General features: G+C 40.0%; 1 protein-coding gene and 1 long non-coding RNA gene across 8 annotated transcripts in view; both read right to left on the bottom strand.

Annotated features, from left to right (window-relative positions):
- Positions 1-21,073, bottom strand: part of septin9b (septin 9b) — a 72,502-nt gene that overhangs the window by 19,896 nt on the left and 31,533 nt on the right. Inside the window, exon 1 of one of the 5 annotated variants that reach the window (XM_079646727.1) lies at positions 16,135-16,273. The exons of 3 other annotated variants lie outside the window; for them this stretch is intronic. In XM_079646727.1, the coding sequence (XP_079502853.1) occupies positions 16,135-16,186 (52 nt within the window). In that variant the 5' untranslated portion in view covers positions 16,187-16,273. Of the gene's footprint in view, positions 1-6,300; positions 6,457-16,134; positions 16,274-21,073 lie in introns of those variants that run through there. One more of the 5 variants, XM_079646728.1, reaches the window with a different exon arrangement.
- On the bottom strand, positions 7,200-9,753 carry LOC307017222. Of its 3 annotated transcripts, none has more exons than XR_013802079.1 (5): positions 9,548-9,753; positions 9,368-9,454; positions 9,083-9,180; positions 8,539-8,727; positions 7,200-7,506 (listed from the first exon to the last, which is right to left on the bottom strand). It is a non-coding gene; the product is annotated as an uncharacterized lncRNA (long non-coding RNA). The 3 variants fall into 3 exon arrangements; XR_013802080.1 differs by having other exon boundaries at positions 9,368-9,451; XR_013802078.1 differs by having other exon boundaries at positions 9,368-9,753.

The following is a 21,073-nucleotide window of genomic DNA, read 5'->3' as shown; positions in this document are numbered from 1 at the left end:
TGTAATTTAAAGGGCTACTCCACAAATTGAACACTTGAATGTAAATGAGTGCTGTTCTGCTGGTAAAAGCAGATGTAGGATGTTTTCTGTGGATCTGAAGAGAGCATGATAAATAACCGTGATGATGTCATCAGCTTGAGGTTTGGTGCCATATTGTTATTCTTTCAGATATACTTTTGGGGCTTTTTGGTTTATATGTCATACTACATTACAGATCATACATGCATTAAAGGGGGGAAGAAAAGGGACAATATGCAGCAAAAGGCAACCAGTCAGATTCCCGGGCCACTGTGGTAAAGAATCAGCCCTAGTAGATGGGGGGGCCCGCTCTACCATAAAAGCCACCAGTGTGCTCAAAAGCATCCGTTTTACAACATAATGCCCAAACACACTTGGCGGAATTTATTTGAAAGATGTGGACATTTACAGCTAAAGAGGATGTAATGACAAATGCTTCCAAGTTTAATTATGTCAATAGTAGGATCCCACAACTTTGGTCATGACCAACGCTGGGAACTTAAAGTCAGGATATCCCATCGTCTGCTATTTCTTTTGAGAATTATTCAAACCCGTTTTGTTTTTTTGTTAAACCTGAATGTCAACACAGCTCAGTGGAGACCAGAAAACACAAAACTGCTTTCAGGAAGCATTCTTGTCTGGCCTCAGCCTTCACAGAAAAGTAGTACATCATGGTAACATTTCAAGAAGTATGCAACATCTAAATATGTGGCTGACTGATAACAATAACCGCTATCCAAAAAAATCAAACAAACTTCCATAAACTGACCAGTACTGTAAATCTCCTGAAAAACCAACCTGAAGTGTTCCTCTTCCATCTGATACAATTTTGTACTTTGTTGTAACAGAAAATCCCCATCCCACTCACGCATAACTCAACACTCCCCTCTCAAGCCTTTCATTAAAATCCCATCAGGCATGTCACATCCAATGCTACTTTTAATATTCACTGAGTGGAACTTCAACAGGCCAATGCCAGAAACAAAACCTCCATTGTCTTCTTGAGAAACCAAAAAAATGTAGTTTCCCTCTATCCACAAGCGCCACCAATTTTTCCACCCTTCTTGAAATTATGGGAAAGTACGTTTTTGTATATTTAACTCAAGCCCATGCCCTGACAATATCAGTGTAGCAGATACAAAGCAGAGTGGAAGAGCAAATGGGATGAAGGAGACAAAAATAAATCAATAAAAGGATTCATGGCATGCACAACATGTAATTAGTGCAGATGAGCCAAACTGTTTAAATGAGTGTGGTACATGACTGACGCTCCACATGATGAACTCGTCTACGGGAGGATTTTATAGTTGACCATAATTTGTTTTCAGTTCTAAATTCAAACAGTTAATCTCACCAATTGTACATACAGTTTTAATGTGCACGCTTCACCCACAGTGATGTGTTCCACCTCTACCTCTATGATGAATTGCTTGGAAAGTCTTGCTGTCCAGGATACAGAGGCAAGGAAATGAGACCTCAACAATAACTGACTGCCATCGTGTGTTCTGTAGCTAGAACATGGAAGTGAACTTTGTCGTATGGAAACACCTTAGCCTAATTACTGATGTTGCAGGCTATCAAATGTAGCTTGTTTGAGAAAACCAGCTTCACATTTTGTCTAAGTATTAATCCCAAAGTATAGGCCTGAAGAGAGGACAAGTCTCCCCTGGATGGTCAAGAGGGACATAGGTTTTAGCCAACAATACTACCTGGAACACCCCTGGTTTTGGGCACACAATGCTTTACATTTGTATTAAATATTGTCCTAAAAAGTACCTTTTTGCTGCAAAACTTGCCAAACAAGGTATGTGGTATATATCACTGCCTTCAGTTTAAGCATATGTTCAAATACTGGCCAGGAACTCCTTAGGGGGCTGTGCTTCGGGGAAAAAAGGCCTCAGTTCTGTTATTCCACTTACTGTCTGCTATTCGAAAGCTCAGTTTTTTATTGATTTACTAAAACATGGCTCCCAGGAGAATAAACCCCCGAACATCAGATTTTTTCCCTCTCATAGGTGTGTCTATGCAAGTGTGTTTTTCTCTCTTCTTTTTTTTCTCCTCCCCTTTTTTTTTTAACCGGAGATGACATTTCCACTGGTCCTTTGATGGCTCCCCCTAAAGAGTTAGATTTCATACCTGATGAAGTCTGCATGAAATTGATGGAGATCCCAGAAAGAGGAATGCAGCACAAGAGTGGACTGACAGTCATAGGTGTTCACATGAAAACTAGATTAACATATGCTCAATTTAATATTGTATCATATCCATTTTATGGGAGTAGTTCTATGAATACATTAAGTTAAAGAATTAGTCTCAAAGAAAGCAAAACATCTCACATTGGGAATTTACCTTTTCCTTTTCTACTTGAACTGCTTATTTTCCTGATAATGAGTATTAACAGTGAGAGAAACTTACTTCCAATAAGACACAACACACACAATCTGTTATGCAGAACCTATTGATGGTTTAAATGCACAGCACATGTAAGTGCAGTTCAGGTGTGGCCTGATGTACCCTGCTAAAACAAGTGGGTCATAGAGCGAGAGGTTTATGTTTCACAGGAACAGCTATTTCCAAATATATGACATCAGCCATTAAATACACGTATGATCTTTAGAACATTATAGCTGGTGGAGAATAAACTCCTCTAAGTTAGGTCAATAAGTCCTTGAACATTATGATACTACATTGCGAAAGTAGTTGCAGTCATGTTTCACTTTGTTGGCTTAAGATGTACTTTTTCTTTCAAACTCCCTTTCCAAGAGGTGTAAATAGTATGTTGTCTACACCCTGTTAGGGTCTGACACTGGGCCAGCTACAATTCCAAAGTGCAGAAGTCTTAAATCTCTATAAATGTATTCAGCCATTTTTGCACGCTGTGGTTTTTAAAAAGGAGCACACGCCTCTAGCTTAAATCTACACTGCGTTCTGTTTGAGGGAGATAACATGATGGTGCGTTTACAGAAGGTAGTGACAGAGTGAGGTCGACAGAAAAGAGCCTGGAAGATAGAGGAGGGTTTTCACCGAGCTGTTATCTACATCCAGTAGGAAATCTCTCCAACTCAATCCCCCATCCGCACTTTGAAATCAAAACGCGGAGGGTCCAAAATTCTGGCGTGTCTCAATCGTTACAACTCCCCGGGGTGAAAGACGATGAGGTTCGTTGAGGTTAATGATGGCTACAGCCAACAGAAACAGACGTCGGCACTTCAGAAAAGGTCTGAAGAATGCTACCGACCCACCTCATCTTTCAGTCTTGTCACTTGTGCCGGCCCACTGAGAATGCGACCCCTGGCCTAATGTGGAGCAAAGCAGATGGTGTTTGCTTGGTGTTGAAATACAACTCTCTACACCAAAATCTCTGCTAGGGTAGATAATGACCTGTCCCAAAACAGCAGTGTCAATGAGGTAAAGGAGCATAATCTTGGGGAGAGATGAGAGTTTAGATAAATGCTCAAATAACACTGACAGGCTAAAAAACGTAACATGGTTGAGTATGTTTTAGATTGAGGGCTGTAAACAAAGACTTGGAAAAAGAGAAAGTAAAGCCTAACACAGCAGGGTGGTCATTGTGGTGAACAAATGTAAGAGCCTGCCGTTCTGGGCAGCTCTCAGGCGGACCGACCACAGGCATAACTCAAAGCCTAAACATTTCTGAGAAACATGGATGTGGAACTGGGTAGGACAACGACACACCCACAGAGCAGTATATCACACCCATGAAGTGGGTCAGGGGGCTGGCCTGTTGGAATATTTGAGCGGTGGTGTAGGCTGCGTATCGCTTATTGAGAAGAAATGAGAAGCATCCTGCTGGTAGAGCTGACTCTGCACTTGAAGTTGGTCCTTTTTCTCTCATCTGCAACCAGTACATGTTCCATTCAATGTACTGCTTGTTCATTGTCTCTATTACCATTTAACATTTCAACCAAGCGTATGAATCAAAGAATAAAAGGGGATACATACCAGAGGGACGATTGGACAACTAAACCTAAAGTGACAATTATGGGTTTCTATTTGTAAAATGTTATGTTTTACTAGTTTTTTTTCTAAAAGAAGAGCTGGAGATGGTTTGCTATGTGAATAACCATTTGGTGTTTATGCGAGACATAGAAAACAACCCTGCAAATTCCCATCATCATCCTAAAATGAAAGCTTGGTGATGGATGACCCATAATGCCTTGCCTGAGGCATAAAACGGCCACAGCGTTGTAGATGATAGCAACACAGACTGACATAGACTACCCTCTACTTCTCCGGTTGTTGCCCACAACCTGTCACCTCTAACAGGATATGACATGTCTCACTTCCTCCCTTGTTTGACTCAGAAAACTTCCTCCCACGGTGGGCACCTACATGATACAGCGCCAGAAGTGTTCTTTTTACACACTATTTTCCCAAAAAAGACTCCATAATTTGCTACTTCGATGTGTTGATGAAAAGAACCAAAAAAAGAGTAACATTACATAACACTTACATTCTTTACTTGCTGATGGAACAGGAAAAGAAGACAAGACCACATGAGATTATAAACACATGGATACAATTAGCTAGAGGACCATGAAGACAAACTCTATTGTGGGAAAGAATATTTTTAGACCAACAGTCTGGTTGTTTACTCTAAAACATGTTGACGCCTCTCCTCCTCTCATCTCCGCTGCCTTCAGGGCAAATTCTTTAGTTAAAAACATGGGACAAAAGTGTACTGAACAACAGGTTGCTTCCACAGAGGAGTGGATGTTCCTTTAAATAATAAGGTTTGAAATATTGCAGCACAAACTCTATTTAGCAGTTTAGGACTGGCCTAATTATTAAATGAAAGCAAGAAAGCCTCTCTGTATTAATTCATTTGATGCCGCTGGTACCAAACAATCCTAATGAAGTGTTGTTTATCTTGTGGTGGGTGAATTGCATATTATCTGCAAACTAATCTGATTAGCACCATGCAAACAATGGCTGAGTGGCTTTAACTGGCGCCAATTGTGAAGCATATGTAATAATGCTTTATGTAAATCAATATCAGGCAGCATTACGAATTAGCTGGTATCAAATGTATCGTGTGCTCAAATCCAGCACAATGACACTGCTCGCTAACTACTGTGCGGAAGAAAATCTAAATTAATTTCTTAATTCAATTATGCTCTTTTGGGTGCTGTTACATTGACTTCAGTGAAGCACCCAAATGTGTTATATTCGTGCAGTACAATCTCATTGTGCAAGGTCATTTTGTCAAATAGGAAGTTACAATGTGGCTAGTATGTGCAAAGCAAGGACATCAACAACATCTCTGATTTCTGAACTTTAGCTAACACTTCACTGGGTTTATGGGTGCAGCTTCCAACAAAGCAACTACTCAGACCCATACTGTAAACCGGTTAAAAGAAGACCATGTGAGGCACTAAAAAACATGGAAGATAGATAGCTGGTATTTCACATGTTTTTTTTCTCCAACCTCTAGGGCACAAAATTAAAGCCAAGTGACTAACCACAAGCTCATTTTCTTCCCACCAGAAGCAACTGACAAGAGTTAGAGGAGAAAGAGAGGAGTTCTTACAAGTCCCGGTGGAAGAGTAAGACTCAAACTCAAAATATGACCTGTTCAACTCTTCAACTCTCCTTGAACTTGGAAAAAAAACTCTCAGAAGAGCAGAAACAAGGTATTGTCAAAATGAAATCACATCAAAACTGCTTTGCTCCATCAGTGCCTGACAAATGCACTGCACTGGATCAAAGTCAGACCAAAAACTCTGTGTGATGTGACGCTGAAGGAGAAAACATGACTAGAGAGAGAGCCCTGGAGACCTTGAAGAGTAATGGTGGGCTATTCGGATTGGTCAACACGCTGTGCCATTATAGCATACTGATTATTCATGCATGCTCTAGAGCTGAAGAAACAGGGGGGGAAGAGAGACATAAAGGGAGAGGGGAGGAGAAGGGGGGAGGAGGGGAGAGCTGACCCCCCAAACTCTCCCCGATGGCTGAACAATGGGAATGGGAAAGAGGGAAAATGAAAGAATTAGAAAGTCCAAGCCCTGCACGCTAAGTAAGTGGTTTTCAACAGATCTCATGCCAAAACAGAATTTACTCTCAGCCTCAAATCTTAATGCTCTACACAGCGCACACACACACACACACACACCTGGCTAACTAACTTTGAAACCAACAGCCTCAGAGCAACAATCATTTCTCCACACTTCCCCCTCCTATTCCATCTCCAAAATTATTCAGACTTCTACTTTTTAGGCAGAAAATATCACACGACAAAACATCCAAATCTCCACTCACCCAACCCTTTCCACTCCTTCTCTTCTCACTCTTCCTCTCCTACACTCTCTCACTCACGGCTCCAGCTGGTAAGGCTCGATTGCTGCTGCTGCTCCCACAGGCCACGCCCACAGCCAGTCACATGACCGCCCTCTCAAGTGGCTGGGGAGGCATTCAGCAGCCACACCCCTCATTCAGAGAAAGTGAATGGAGAACATTGTGGATGTAGCAGCATGCTATCTTGAACCATGTGTGATTAAGTAAACCCACTAGAGATCAAATCATTGTGTGCGCATTTTAATTGAAATGAGAGACAGTGGGAGCCTCTGTTTATGTTGAAATACAGGAACATTTATTTTCTCACTGTGTTTTTGTGTGTTCGCACAGGAAAAGAGGCAATATCCTTATGACGTCCCTGTGCTTGTATGTGTCCATCTGCTCTCTCCCTCCCACTGCTTTTTTCCACAGAGGAGAGTATTGGATTTTGTGTGTGTGTGTGTGTGTGTGTGTTGCTGAAAAAAACAGCTTAGACCAATTTAGCTGGTCAGGCTGGCCAGCCAGTAGATATTAGGCTGGAATGGTTGGCTGGTTTAGAGGGGGTTTGGACACTGGTGCTAAACCAGCCATCCTGGCCAGCTACAAAAACCAGCATAGTATGCTGGTATGCTGGTATGCTGGGCTGGTCACCAGCATCCATCTATCACCAGTTTATGTTTAATAATAGTATTAAATATACCATGCTGGAAGCTTACCAGGATTCCAGGTGACCAGCATACATTATTTAAATACTTCTATGATTATTTAAACCAGAGAACATAAATATATTACAAAGATTCATTGTATCATGTATTCTGGTATCTACCAAAATAAAGACATTGTATAGTGTTCATAAAAGTATTTTAATTTAATAAATAGCTAGTTAATATAATAAAATACACAGTAACAATACAATAATTATACAAATAACAACCAACCTTCAAATCAACCTACACATCAAAATAAATATATTATCTAAAACAGGTGCATTTGATTTAAAATAAAAGTAATAAATATAACTCAATATTTAAATGGTAACACAAACAGTAACACTATGTATGATAAGAAAAGTTATAGAAAGTGTTTTTTGTTTTTCCTTGTTCATGTCCATAATGTTTCCCGTTGTGTAGCGTCCAGCCTTTCCCAACCTGGCCTGCATTTCTGTCGGTTGAACCCACTTCTTGAAGCAAACTGAAAAAAAATGTACAGATATAAGTACACTGTGAAAAGAAAAACTTGACATTTACGTTGACATCTGTGGTTGCCAGAACTTGACCGTTAAAATATGGTAAAATACATTACAAACTACAGTTGGTTGGCATAAGCCGCTTTCACAACAAGTACTTTGCCCTACTTAGACTTAGTTCCCAGCACTTAGTTCCCCCATGGAACCAAGAGCCGATCGCGTTCACACCGGAATAAGTTCCCTGAGGGAAGATTACGCAAATGAAGCCGCTGACGTCACTTTTTCTTCTTCTGCTTTGGGTTTACTGGCAGGCCGCAAACAACTTCACGGCGTATACTGCCACCCGAAGTCCCCGGCCGGAAGTCCCCGGAGTTGGGGACTGGCTTCAGTAGAAGCAGCTGGGACTCCCAGCAGCTTCTACTGAAACCTTCCTAGTAAATTGCCAGAACGCCGACACCTCCTCATCACTCCACCGCTCCTATGTTTTTTCTTGTGTTGCCATAAGTTATTCTCTCTCAGTTGGTGCACGGGGCTAATGCTAATAATGCTAATGCCAGCAAATACAATGGTGGCTTCCAAAAACCTTTCAGAGTTTTACGGGCCGTGGTTTGCAACTCGCCCAGCCAATCAGAAATTGGTACTTTTTTCTCCCCAGGATAGTCCCACCTCTCTAGCAGGCACTAAAAATGGGGGTGAAAGTTCTCTGAACTAAGTTCTCTTTTTGGTGTGAACGCAAAATTCCAGGCACTAACGGAACTAAGCGGGAAGAGTACGGGTAAAAGTACTCCGGTTTGAAAGCGCCTATTGGCGTTACAGTCAACAATTGCTTATGGTGAATTACAATGGCAAAAACAAAGAGCTAGTGTACACGATGCAGCTGTATTATCTGGGAAATAGAAGAATCGGATCAGGATTCGGTATTGGCAAACAATCTATATCAAATTAATCGGATCGTTATTAGCATCAGCATTCTATCACCTTTGTCGACTTGCAGCCTAATTACAAAGATAACTCCACTCCTCTCCTACCACTCTTACCTCTAATAAGCCTTATAGAACTAGTGTCCGAGTCATTGGGTCCAGAACTGACTGAAGACATGTGGAACAGAGGACAGGCATGGTTCCATGTACAGGGAACTGGAACTTTGAACAGGTGTTTTCATCTTTTCTGCCTGAAGATTCACAAGTTCTTGATCAGGTGTTTGATGCGGGCTGGAATGATCCTTTCTGCAGTGATGAATAAAGAAAACATTATTAATAATAGTAATGATGGTAACAACAATAATATTAGTATAACTATTTATATAGCACTTACACAATTGCAAAGTGATTCTCACAAGGAAAATAAAGAATAAAACACTATCAATAATTAAAAAAAAATATTATAGGAATATTAAAAGACAAAGAAATTATAAACATTCTAAGAGGCCGACTACAGAAGGTAGACTCAATGGCTCTTGATGACATCAATGAGCAGATTGCAAATCATAGTTTTAATCAAATCACTAGCAATATAGGGTTTATTCAACAGCAGTAAAGCAAGTTGCTAAATTAACGTACACCGAACTGTAAAACAACTTACCACTATTTAGGAAAGGCTCTGATCAGAAGGGTGACTAGTAGGACAGCAAAGAGGTGGAGGAGGTCTATGTCATGTAATACCATTGGTAGATGTTACACCTGAAAGAAAGATAAGGAAAAGAGACAACACAGGAGGACAAACGACTTCCTAAGTAAAAGACCAAATCATGTCAAGCTTTAACCTGAGCCTGTTTTTTCAGTCTTTACAATTTACTGTTGGAAATTACATTCCAAAGGCTAAATTCAAACTCAATACCATAAATAACTGGATACCAAAGTGCTTTACCTGATAGAACACGTTCCACACGGAGCAACAACCATCCGGCTGGGCCTTTTGCTGCATATCATCTCCACTGTTTCCAGTAGATCTCTACTGTCCAATAAAACGGAAATACCCCCAAAAATCCTATTAAAAAAGTTAAAAACAGTAACTTGCTTTTGGCATTGAAATGGATTAGAATCTCACCTTTTTCCTGGATGTCAGGAAGGCCAAGAAGTCGTTCCCTTCAATTCCGCAACCAGTCATAGGAGCAGAGTTCCCGTTAGTTAATTACCGGTGTTACAGTATAAGTTGAGTCATGACAACTGGCGACATTCTATTATTTTCGTCATAGGAATCCGGGGCGTGTACATTGAGGAACCATTGTTGACTTACAAGGAAAGAAACATCGTTTGTCGTTTACGTTCATCTTTTGCTATATCTGCCTTCCTAAGATCACTTTGCTGCACATTCAGTACTCGTATGTGAGGTTGTGGGTGAGAGTCCGATATCGTGACGCTTACAGGGAGGTATCGAACATTAGAAAGTAGGTGACTATGTGGATGCCTGTTCAAAACATTGCAAACTTCAATAAATCATTTAAATTATATATTTGTGTCCGACTTTCATTTGTTCATCGTTCTTAATGTGATGTATAGTAGCTTTGATAGCTGTCCATATCTTCAGAAAGCCTAAAAGTAAAACACAAGTTGTTTATTCACAGCCCGAACGCTCATCAAGATGACTGGATCAGTCATGACAACTTGTGATCAGCTCCGATTAAATTGTGATATCAATTCTGTAGCTAACCTCCAGGGAGCACGTTTATTTTATGAAATACCTGTATCCCTCTCATCACAACAAGACTCTACACTGTGCAGGAAAAACAATTACATACATGAAAATAACCTTGATGCATGGGAATTAAACACACAAACTATCTTCCGTGGCTATACTGATATGTCACAGTAACGGTAAACCACAGAAAAGTAAGTCCAGCGGGGCACAAGTTGAATACATATAATACGGTAGTTCTATTATGCCTTTAAGCCTATACGTTTAACCCATAAGAACCCGGACCCATTTCTACTTTTGGGGAAATTAAGGGGAACATCATTTAGACTAAATAGACACATTTCTGACAAGTAACCTCCCTAGTGTCAAATATCTGGGCTTTAATGGTAAAGTAACTCTTATTTATAACTTAATTAACAAGGATGATGTTTTGGTTTGCATTTGTTTGAACATACTATGAATTGAAGAATAAAGCATATGATAACTAAATATAATTGAATCAGCTAAATTAACTGAACAGACCATAATCATATTTCTAATTGTGCATATATGTCACTCCGGGTTTACTGTGAATGTTTAGGGTTAAAGTCCCGATGTGACACCATGTGTCACAGCAATATTTATGGCATTTGTTTCATATCAATTTCATCAAGAAATGTTTCCACAACAGGTTAAATGTAATCAGAATCAGAATACCTTTATTCGTCCCACAGAGGGGACATTTACATTTGTTACAGCAGAAAAGAGCCGAAGACAGCTTAATGTTTAACAAATGACATGTCATGTAAGCATTTTTATTCTTAAATGGCTTGAATATTAACTTTAGCAACAAAAAACCTTTCCAAATGTAGCTAGTTCTGTCACATGTTTTAGCCTGACACATGGACATCTTGTTATGGGAAGACAAAAGCAAATGACAAGGACCATGACCCCAGACTGTTCAGTGTGTGTCACTTTGGGACTTCATGAGATAAAAAAGGCTAAAGCTGTATAAGGAACTTTCCAGAACATTTAAATGTCATGTGACACCCGTGTCTATGCAATTCTGTCTGCCTTCCGTGTTCCTGTTGTTATTTACTTCCTCTCTGCCTTCTTCTGATGATTTATCTGTTAGTTTGTGTGTTTAATTCCCATGCATCAAGGTTATTTTCATGTATGTAATTGTTTTTCCTGCACAGTGTAGAGTCTTGTTGTGATGAGAGGGATACAGGTATTTCATAAAATAAACGTGCTCCTTGGAGGTTAGCTACAGAATTGATATCACAATTTAATCGGAGCTGATCACAAGTTGTCATGACTGATCCAGTCATCTCGATGAGCGTTCGGGCTGTGAATAAACAACGTGTGTTTTACTTTTAGGCTGTCTGAAGGTATGGACAGCTATCAAAGCTACTATACATCACATTAAGAACGATGAACAAATGAAGTCGGACACAAATATATAATTTAAATGATTTATTGAAGTTTACAATGTTTTGAACAGGCATCCACACAGTCACCTACTTTGTAATGTTCGATACCTCCCTGTAAGCGTCACGATATCGGACTCTCACCCACAACCTCACATACGAGTACTGAATGTGCAGCAAAGTGATCTTAGGAAGGCAGATATAGCAAAAGATGAACGTAAACGACAAACGATGTTTCTTTCCTGGTAAGTCAACAATGGGTCCTCAATGTACACGCCCCGGATTCCTATGACGAAAATAATAGAATGTCGCCAGTTGTCATGACTCAATTTATACTGTAACACCGGCCTATGACCGGTAAAATATGCTGAAGACCGGGAAATCTAAATCCCTCCGGTCAAAATGTCCGTTCAAAATAATTTCCCCTTAGCACAATACCGCATCAGTTGCGCCACTTATGTGACAGACAAGAATAGTTTGTGACAAACAAAAGAGTATGTAACAGACAAGAATAGTCAATTCTAATGTCTAACACTTAATGTGGAGAAAGAGATGTCCTGTATGGGTTGATTGTGCGTTGATCTGTTGGTAATGCCTCGGGGTTCCGGTGGGCCTGTAAACAAATGCATAATGCTGCGCTATACTTTGTGGCCTCTCACCCGGTTGCATTGCGACGCTTATTGTTTAGGTGTCTGTGAAAGAGCATTACATTGACGATTTTAAACCAAACTTAGCCCTATCAACTTGTAAGATAACGTTAAGTTAACTTACCCTTAAATAACTACATCACGTTTTTCAGGGGAAACACAAACTGCAGAAAACGTTAGCTGCTAACTGTTAAGACTAACATATATTCTAAACTGCTAAGACAGCTAGCTCTTGTTAAGGGAAGTAACAATATCCTCCTAGCAAACGTAAGTTTAAGTTAACAACATTAACGTAACGTTGTAAGAAAGCAAAACGAACCTTTGAGAAAGCTTTTACTCAGACTTGGTGAAATTGTGTACTGTTGCTTACCTCCAGAAGGACTTTTAGCGCGTTTCCCAGACAGCTGTCAGAACCTCTCAGAAGCAGCCGCTGGGCGGAGTTAGAAACGCTCAACTGATCTTCACTCCCCGAGTCCCCGACCGTTGGTGCCAGTCAAAACCATGTTTTATACCGCTTTGTTTCAACCACTGCCGTCTCGTAGTGTCCCGCACTCTCTGTCTATGTCTGTTTCAGTTTCACCAGCAAGACTGCTGGTAGACCAGCATAAATACCAACTTCACCAGCATAGACCAGCTTAACTGTCAGCTAAACCAGCATAGCCCAGCATGACCGCTGGTTTAGCTGGCCAGGCTGGTCTTGAACCAGCAAGACCAGCCTGGCCAGCTTGTCCAACCTGGTAAACCAACTAAATCAGCCTAACACCAGCTAAAACCAGCAACCATCTTAAGCTGGTCTATGCTGGTTTTTTCAGCAGGGTGTGTCTGTGAGACTGTTTGTGTATTAAAAGTACTTGGCCATCCCCCTCCTTCATCCTTCAGGGCACTCTCTCTCTCTGACAACTCGACTCAAAAATCATCCTTCATAACTGTGGTTGACTTATGACTAAAGTCATGACTAAAACAGAACATCTCCAATTTTAGAAACCAAAAGAAAAACATGTTTAAAGGCAGAGAAGAGTTCCTGTCTACAAGCCAAACAGAATACATCTCATCAAAAGTTTGAAATGCTCTCTGTTGGGCTTTCTCTATTTTACTTTGTTGGTGATCTGCTACCACTCAGCTCGCAGGAATATCAAATGTACAACAATTTGAGAGAATCAACTTGCAATGAAGTAAATATTGGCTCCAGACTAGATGAAAGTGTTTGCAAAACCCCAAATATAGGAAAGACACTGGTAACATGGATCTGATCTTGACTCACTGTAAGGAGAGAGAATGTAATGTGTTGCTTTTCTTGCTTTGGCTCACAGTTTTCAATCAGCATAAAGACAGAAGATCTCAGAGAGATTTTCTTAACAATCAGCAAAAAACACTTCCTGCCTGCTGAAGATGGAACTGAATCTAACTCTTGGCTGTGGTTTCGTTTTGAAATGCACAAAACCACGAATGCATTTGTCTAAGTGTTTATTTCAGGTGATCATTTGGAAAATGTTCAATATTGTTTCCATAGTCCTAGACATGTCATGTTCTATTAAACAACCATGAAGCTGACTTGATTTAACCCTGTAGAACTTTTATTTTAAACATTTTTTAGAAAACTAATTATTGGTCGAGATTAACTTTATGTCAGTTTCTAATAAAAACTTTAATTTATCTTGTAGACAGTGTATGAACAGCAAATGCAATCAACAACCCATTGGCTTCTGATTTTAAACATTTTGATGGGCCTTGGTTCAGTTTTTATGTCTTTTCCAGTTTTTCAATATGTTATCAGCTAGTAGAGCTATGGAAAAAAACATCAACATCAAGCAAAGGTCTTTCACAGTTTTTTTTTCAGATCATAAATCTGCCATCTCCAGTCAAACAGGACATTAAGTATACGTGTTACTGTCCTAGAAGCCGGATGAACAGTCTTTTGGGGGTTCTGGGTAAAAAATCTGACACATTCCCGATGTATATCTCTGTGCAGTAAAGTAAACATTTTCAACTGAAGCTCTCACTTAACAATAAACAATGTTGTCAGTGCAATATATGACCCACCAGTGACTGAAGTTACCATTTCCTCCTGTGGGAACCAAACATTAAAAGGTCTGCTCTGTGCCCCAAGGTAATTTTATTAGTTTTCCTGAGAACATCAAAAGCAGCTTTGAGCAAAACATCCATCGCAAATGAATTCAATTTGAATCCACTCCAGGCTTGGTGATTAAGTGTGTTGGCAGCGGACACGCACTGTGTGTGTTTGTGCATGCTTTTTATGATGACTCATTTCAAAATAAGTATCAAGTGTACCGTACAACTCCCTGTTTACATTATATAGTGGGAGAAGGGAAATAAGTACATTTACTCAATAACTTATGCTTCTAGAATACATGTAGGAAACATAATGTATTTGCTTTACTCCTGTTCATAACTTTAGTTACTTTACATATTCAGAAAAATAAGTAGCTCAATGTTTACAAACGGTAACATTAAAGTCATGTACAATTAATGCAATAATACATGTAATCCAGTGAATCTACATAATATTCTGGGATTAGACATTCTGTACTAGATTTACGTTAACTAAAATGTATATAAACTTTTGATTCAAGTAAAGCCAATAGTTTAATTCTGCTCTGCACAACTCATACATAAAATTGAAGTTGTGTTCCATCATTTTTCTCTTTAAACACAGTGGCCATTTTGGATGACCACACTCATCAAATCATGTGTGCTGTGAGGGGTAACTGAAGAATATGTGATGACTGGCATGCAGTGAGGCCCGTTGGCGAGCTCTGTGATTGGCCAGGAGGTCAGGGCTGATTGCTGAAGGCCACCAAATCAGGGCAGAGCACATATGGAGCTGATTAAAATAGTCACCTCCATGACTCAGCTGACCGAGTGACTCAGTGACACATCCTCCCCAAGAGGAGGGGGACTGAAGGAAGGGCAGAAAATAAGAAGAAAGGGAGGGAGTAAGGGAAAGAGGAGGCAAGGAAAAATAAAGAGGAAGGAGGAGGGTGGTGGTTGGAAGAGGGACAGGGGAAAGAAGAAGAACATCTGGCCTGGATGTCTACAGGGAAGATAGCTGGGTCTGTTGGAGACTTCCTGTTGTGTGTTATGCTGTGGCTGCTCTGCTGCCCTGGTGTGCAAATGGAGACAGCATGTGTGTGATGAGTGACGGTTTATCTCAACACCCTAAAGTGGCCCCCAAAACTCAACCTTCCCCCTCTCACTGAATCTTTAAACTGTACATTAATAGTACAGATTCATTATTCTATCCAGTATATCTTTAGCTACTTCACATGTTGACATTAAAATACTTCACTCCGAGTTTATTCCTTCTCATACCCCAGCTTTAAACACCACATAATACCTCAAGGTTACAATAACTCAGGCCTGTGTTTGCTTTTTCATCAGCTCCTTACCATACTAACAGAGTCAAATCCCTGTGCGGTTTGCATAACGCTGACCGCTTAGATAAACTGGACAGAGTTTGTGGTCCAAGCTTTGTTTATGGGGAAGTGTGTGCCTATAGTGTCTTTTGATATCTTTTAAGCCACCAAAGCTTTTCCAGCTGGCCTGCCTAAAAGAGAGAGGTAGCTTAAAGGACAAAGATAACACCCATATTGCTTAATTTCAATCAAAGCTTTTTCTTCTACTTAATGAAGAAAGGATTTTGAGAGGAAGTTTAAGAAAGGGTCCAGCAAGCAGATTTGGTTTAACTAAACAATGCGGTATGCAATAAAATAAACAGAAAGAAAGGGATAAAATGTTAAACCAGCATCTTGGGAGGATTTTTCTTCGGATGCGTTTCCTACAATCCCCATCTGAAGAGGATACATCATTCCTCGACTTGATTGGCCTTAATAGAAACCAGTTGTCCCTCTTTCCTGCACAGCGCGATAGTCTAAAACAGTTGTGCTCCCCCACAGACACAAAAGACCAGCAAACAGATACTTACAAAGAGTTTCCATCTCATGTTGATTGTATATCTCACTGCAAGTAGAAGTCATCTCTTTCTGTCTATTTCCCTTTCTTGCTTCGAGTATTTAACCAGAAAAAAACGTTTAAAAAACTCTCATAAGACAAAGAAGTCCTATATTTCCCAGCCTGTGGCAGCTGCTGTAAAATTCTTCACTATTCTGTGCATGAACAAGAACTAATGTTACGAACTATGCTTCCCGATGAACACACACCAACATGTACTCTATTTCTGTTGATGTTCTAGAAGCTTTCCCTGATGAACAACACACAAAGACTCCAAGGGATTGGCCTTCTGGGGAATCCCTGGCCCCTGGCTGCATCCGCATCTGCAGGGGCGAGGGACAGAGATGACTCAACTCTAAAAACTAAGAGAAGCCTGAAGGAGCTCTGTGATTAAACTCCTTGCGCGGCCGCTGCACGTCTTCCCGAAACATCTAGTTCAGTTTTGATGCTAATTATCTATAATAGAAACCTTCCATGTGCAGAGAGAGACAAGCAAGCCTCTAGAGATCACAAGAAAAATTATTTGTTGCATTGGTTAAACATGCAGAATGTGATTGCCAGGACAGGAAATCAAGAACAACTTCAAATAAATATTGAATTTGGGTTTGCCAGTGCATAAAAAAAACTAAGTCATCCGAGGAAATTTGCCCTTTCCCACCAATCTTAAATTGCGCCCTCTTTCACTGAGTGATGTTTGACGTTTGCAGTCTGCTATGCAGCATCACAAAGCCCTTCACACCATCGAGGCATGAGGTAAAAGTTTGCCCCAAAGCTCCTTCAGGCTTCATTGCCAGGGCTTTTCTCAACAGATGACGGCTTTCTTCAAAGAATCTAATTGCCTGTAAACCACAAAGCTAGAGATATATTCTCTAAATCCCTAAATTAACACCACAAACATCAGTTATGACATAAGATCCAGTCTGTTTGTTAGTGCCTTAAAAGTCTGTCTGTTCATTCCCAACTGAGGAACCAATCAGTCAGTTGAGCAGAACGCCTGCACAAGGTTTACTCAGCTAATCTAAAACATGAATCTGTGGACTGAAAATTGAGGGGATTTAAGAACGCAAAAGAGGCAATACAGATTATAACCAGGAAAGGTATGTATTACTTCCCTTCTGCCTAAACCTTTGAAAAACAGTAGAAGTTCTTTTTTTCTCAAGGTTTATTTTTGCACTGTGCTGCTTATGATCTGAATGCTTCCCAGCTGAAATAGAGATGAGAGCTGGCACAGTTGGATTTCACAGAGCTGACAGCCTGGAAACAGAGTAAGTGTCACTGAAACTACTCTTCACCATCACTTCATCACAGCCCAGTGGACCAGGATGTTCTAACAATAACTTGGTCTTGCCGGAGTAAAATTGTGATTTAAAATTGTATTTATGTCACTTCAAAATGTCTAAGCCTAACGCAGCTATAGTCTCAGGTTTGTTTTTTGTATTTACGGGGGGAAAGATTGACAAAGGATTTTTGATATAACTCTTAAATGCACGTTATCTAAATTATAGTTTTTTAATTTTTTTGCTTTAATGATATCACCCAAGTCAGCATCATTGGCACTGTCACTATCTGCATTGTGGGAAATGTAGGCACAGTTCTAAATTGGTGGCGTTCTCTTCAAAGCCAGCAAGTTTTGCAGCCAAACAAATGAGAGAATCTCGGGCATGCTAAAAGAGGACACACACTGAAGTGATTATGCAGTTGGTGTAACATAAGGGGCAAGAATGCGCCCCCCTATTTTTCATTTTCCACACAAGCTCATTTCAGACCAACTCACGCCCTCACAGAATGACCCTCTGCTTCTTGTCTACTTTCATCTAGTCATTTCAGCAGATGGCAGGACTGTGGCACAAATGACCATCTGCCTGTCACATATGCACAAACACACACACACAGTTATTGCTATTCTAGTATGTCCTCTATCCCTAAACAACACGTGGGCCAAACATCATTACAAGAGAATATGAGGAAAAACTAGCCTGGTATGAACCTTTCTTCTTCATTGAAACAACTCTGGGCCTTATATAAACAGATCGAATATTTTTAGGATATTTGGATAGGTCTTTTAAATGACCTTTATTCCTCTATTTTTCCAACTATGACTCATGCTTGCATGTTTTCTTAAACTCCATTCCGAGACCTACATCACTGCATGAATCTGGCTTTGTTTTTTCATCTCCCTTGCCAAGATAAGGGACATCGTTTTCCCAGTGGAGTCATATCTGGATAAACAAGAGGGAGGATTCACCTGGAGAATAAAGATAACATTAACTGAGTAACTGTTATCTGGGTCTGCTTCATCAACCTCTGATGGCCCATATCCTACTATGTGTCTTTTATCTTATGGTGATGAAAAGGGTCGATTAAGGGGCTTTAAGTGATTATGTGTGCATATCCAAAGTTAGGCTGTTATGTTAAACTCCCTGTGGAAGACAAAGTGGGATCATTCTGCCAAAAGCCATGTGCGATGAGAGGGAGTGGATAGTGCTTAACAATGTGTGTGCTTTATACGCATGTAAACATGATGTGTGAAAGTGTCGTATTCACAGTATGCAGGAGAGAGTCAATGAAAAAGGGGCGTTTACTACAGTTTTGGGACTTGGCTAGATGACTAAAGAGGACAAAGGTCTTTCTGCAGTGGTGGGAAACTTCTTTAACCCTTGACTTCCCCCAGATGCTCAATGTAAACTTCAACTTCCGAAAGCCTTATCTGGGGGAGAGGGGGGATGTGTGTGCTTGCTAGTCTGTGGGTGTGTGTGGGTCGTTTGTTTATCTGGGTCTGCAGGGCTAATCCTTTCCCATTTCTCTCAGCTCCATCCTCCTCCTCCAAAAGAAAAAAGAAAACTCCTTTATGTCCAGTTAAGTTTCTTATCTTGTAAAAGCTTCAATACAATGTTTTCAATAAATGTCTATCTTTGTGATGTATTGGAGAGTTTAAAACATGAACGGAAATAGGCTTGCATCTTTGTGTTGGGTTTCTGCACAGTACCTCAGTGTGGTTTCACACTTCTGACCCTGAAGTAGTTTATCGAGCTCAATACTCTGAGAGAAAGGACAGAAATACAAATTGATTTCGAGTTTCCTTTGTAAATAAAATTGCCTTTAGAAAAAAGGTTAAAATACAGATGAATATTACCTGCGTGCCAGGTTCAGTGTCTATCAGATTTCAACTGTCACACACTGCCTCCTGGTGGCTTGTTCAGGAAGCACATCAACAGTAAAAGTCACATTCAAGATAATGAGAAGTGACACTTGTCACTCTTATCATCCCCCTGGGACTCTTTTGAACTGATATGATAGACTTTACAGTTTGGAGGCTCATACACTTCAAGACAACACAGTCAGAGGCAATATGTGCTTCAGTGTAAGAACATCTTAGTGTGACCTTCTCCAGGCAAAAATGAAATGCATAAAATATGCAGTTTAAAATGTCATTAAACAAATCAGCTCTTTATGGAACAGGAGGAACAGACATAATCAAGCCAATGTTTGAAATCATTTCCACGTTTTAACTTTCCTTTTAAAAAAATTGTTTTCATCTTTCAACCTATCCAATGTACTGATCTAACTTGTACAAATTTGAGGAGGGATGAAAAGGGCCTATTGGTTTGCAAATATATCATTGTAACATTTTATTTATCAAATGGTTATTGAGCAAGTAAATTCCTACATGATCACTTTAAACTAACAGTAACATTTTAAAAGACTAAAGAAGACATGTCGTGCAAAGCAACAATTAGTGATATGCTTGAATACATTATTAATGAGGATCAAAGCAATTCATTATTTTATTATTATGTATGTGCAGGGTATGTACATGACACAAATCACTTAACATGTATAACAAGCTTTATTAACCAACTTTGGTTTATTTAATGACATATTGTTTGGAATCATTCAAATGGAAAACAGAGTGTGAACTAAGTAATTATTTCCCAGCCATAATAGGGAGTTCTCTAAAGTTTGCGATTGGTTACTTAATTTAATTGTTTTTGATTTGGGAAAGTTTTGTAGTTCCTGATCTTAAAAAGGTAAGACCATTGCAGATTTTCAGAATTATGCAACAACATATGTCAACAGAAAACCACATACAGTGTAGAACAATGTTTTTTTAGGTCACCAACAGTTCCCTATCAGAAACACATAGGCAAAAAACTCTCTCTTTTTCTCTGCCTCTCTCTCCCCTTTTTTCTGGGTAATTATCCGACAGGTCACACTGAGTAATGGTCTGGGATTAGTCCAGGGAATTACGCTAGCAGAGGATTGACCTCGGCTATGCCTTCACCTCAGGGTGCCTGTATGTCTGTGTGAGCTAGCGTAGGTGTGTCGCTGAAACACAAAAACAAAATATGAGATGAAGGAAGTGTGTTTGAGTGTTTTTGTGTGTGCACATGCCCTTTCCTGACCTAAGGAGAGGCAGAGACAAATCGCCCACAGCCCTCTGCTGTCCCCCCCTCCCTACTTTCAGAAGGGCAATTTAAATACAAGACAAATGCTTTCAATTGTGCTTTCTTCCATAATTACACCTCTACACCACACCTCAATTAGGGAAACAAATGTTCGACAAGATAATCTGTTTATTTAGGCCATATAAGGACAAATTCCAGTTCAGCATACATAATCTGGTAGGTTGAAATCAGGACATCACTTTCGTTATTTACCATCACAACAGGAAGAGAGGACTCAGTGCCACTTGAAAAGGCACTGTAATTACATTTTCATATTTCTTACCTAAGCGGAAAGGAGCACTATTTCTACTGTGGCTTTGTTTTTCTTTCAACTCCCTTTAGTGCTGTCACAGTAATTACGTTTGGATGGATTTATTTCGCAACTTTAAATATCCCAATAAAAATAACTCAAAGGATTCGTTAAATGAGGTTACTGGTGTGACCCCAATGATAACCTACCAATCTCTC

Source organism: Notothenia rossii (genome assembly GCF_949606895.1).
Source record: "Notothenia rossii genome assembly, chromosome: 1".
In the NCBI taxonomy this organism is placed as follows: domain Eukaryota; kingdom Metazoa; phylum Chordata; class Actinopteri; order Perciformes; family Nototheniidae; genus Notothenia; species Notothenia rossii.
Note: the sequence above shows the minus strand (reverse complement) of the source record. Positions and strands in the feature narration are given on the sequence as shown.